Source organism: Crocuta crocuta, unplaced genomic scaffold (genome assembly GCF_008692635.1).
Source record: "Crocuta crocuta isolate KB4526 unplaced genomic scaffold, BGI_CrCroc_1.0 scaffold1265, whole genome shotgun sequence".
NCBI lineage: Eukaryota > Metazoa > Chordata > Mammalia > Carnivora > Hyaenidae > Crocuta > Crocuta crocuta.
Window position 1 is genome coordinate 24,341 of NW_027528900.1, and position 2,034 is coordinate 26,374.

General features: G+C 38.2%; 1 protein-coding gene across 1 annotated transcript in view; it reads left to right on the forward strand.

The window, feature by feature from the left end:
• Positions 1 to 339: 339 nt before the first annotated feature.
• LOC144225825 (protein POF1B-like) overlaps positions 340 to 2,034 on the forward strand; it is a gene marked incomplete at its 3' end in the record, with an annotated part of 19,154 nt that continues 17,459 nt past the window's right edge. The window contains exon 1 of the mRNA XM_077757092.1: positions 340 to 621. Within this exon, the coding sequence (XP_077613218.1) occupies positions 340 to 621 (282 nt within the window). The remainder of the gene's footprint in view (positions 622 to 2,034) is intronic.

The window sequence follows — 2,034 nt, forward strand, 5'->3', positions numbered from 1 at the left end:
GAAGCTCTGGCTTCAGCCCTAAAATTCCACATACCTGNTAGGGTGGCTCAACTTTTCATTTGCACTCATAACTGCTGCCTCCTCTGAAGCTGCCAGACCTGCTCCTGCTGCTGCTCAGGTAACTTTAACCTCTCCAGGCACCATTATAGGTGGAGAGGGTTGATAAATGGCTTCTACATGTGCCTGCTTGCCTTCCTTCTAACCCTTATTCATAAGCGCTCGCGCGCTCTCTCTCTCTCTCTCTGTCTCTCTCTCTGTCTCTCTCTCGTTCGCTCTCGCTCTGTGTTTGTTCTGTAGGGAGAGTATCTGAGGAGTACCTTACTGACCACTGAGAACATCATGAGCTCAAGCTATTGGAATGAGATGAACAGCAGCAGCTGTGGGACTCAGGAGCCCCCAGAGGTGCCGCAGTGCCAGACCCAGCATTACCACTGCTACCATCAGTCAAGCCAAACCCAGCACCCTCCAGAAAAAAATATAGTGTATGAGAGAGTGAGAACCTACAGTGGTCCCATGAACAAGGTGGTTCAGGCCTTGGACCCCATCAACTCACAGGAAGTGCTGTCCCCTCTCAAAACTGCCTCCTCCTACCAAAATTTGGTTTGGAGCAACAATTCTCAGGTACCACAATGATAGTTATGCCAGATTCGTAAAGAGGGTATATCTTGGACTTCATTTTTTCTTTCTACTTCTCTGCCTCTGTTCTACAGGATGTTATCTTTTGGTGGATTGCAGCTATATATGCAATATACAGTAATCTAAATTCCATCTCTTGCTGCTCTTTCATTTCCTAGTGCTTGTGGTTGTTTAACAGCTCCAGTGAGTTTTATAATCTAACTAAAGCATAAGATGACTCATTTTTTGTTGGATTTGACTGGAATATCTGATCTGAGGTATTCATTCTTTTGCCCTTACTGCAAAGCAACACTCAACTTGAATACAACAATTTTTATAGAGTAATTTCCCAGTGATTCACTTTATTTCATAAATAAATAGATTTTTAAAATATCAAATATGGTAGTACAGGGACAACGGCTTATATGGAGTGATGAGCAATTATTTGTGTTCAGCAAATGGTATGCTGCTCCCGAATAAGTGATATGCACAAATATCTGTTCAAATTGCTGTATGTGTTTCATCTTCTGAAAACAACACACTGGTTCTTGTATAGCCAAAGTGAATAATTTGTGAATATTGGTAGAAAGAAGATTGAAAGAGTGGATATGGGACTGAAGAAGGCAAGATGTAAGTAATTGTTATACAAAAGTTTAAAAAGGCAGAACTTTGAAACACACTTTAAAGTGAAATAAATTTTCTTTTAAAGGGGTTATTTTAGCATTAGTGTCTGTGCTAATAATCTTGCCAATGAATGTAAAAGAACATTGCAAGACTATATAAAATTAACAGCTCTATGTTTTCATTCTTTGAGTCACTTACATTAAATTTATATGACTTTAAGTTCTCTGGAAACATCTGTCTAAACTAAAATTATGTTTTCAAGATAAAATTTATACTGTAAAAAGTTCAAAAAGCAACCATTGGGAAGATATTATCTGATGTTGGATTATTGTATAAATCTGGAATAATATGGGTTATTATAAAGAACAATCCAAGATTTACTGTCAGTAATTTCCTAGTTGAAAAAAACTCCACCTGTATTGAAGTCAAAGGAAGAAAAACATAAAGATAAAAAAATGCTACTTTGCATATCTGATAATAATAATGTAAATGTACATTCCAATATTTAGTATTAAGATGTTAATGAACACCAAAGTGGATGTTGTCTATGTTCCTTAGTAGCCCCAAAACAATGCAAAAAAAGTTACTATTATCATAGAAATGCTAAAATCATCCTGTCATAGTTATGTAAAAACATTAATTCCTTTCTTGTCAACTTGCTAGTATAGGAACGATAGATAANAGGCTCCAGGTTCTGAGCCGGCTGTCAGCACAGAGCCCAACGCGGGGCTCGAACTCAAGAACCGTGAGATCATGATCTAAGCGAAAGTCGGACGCTTAACAGACTAAGCCCCC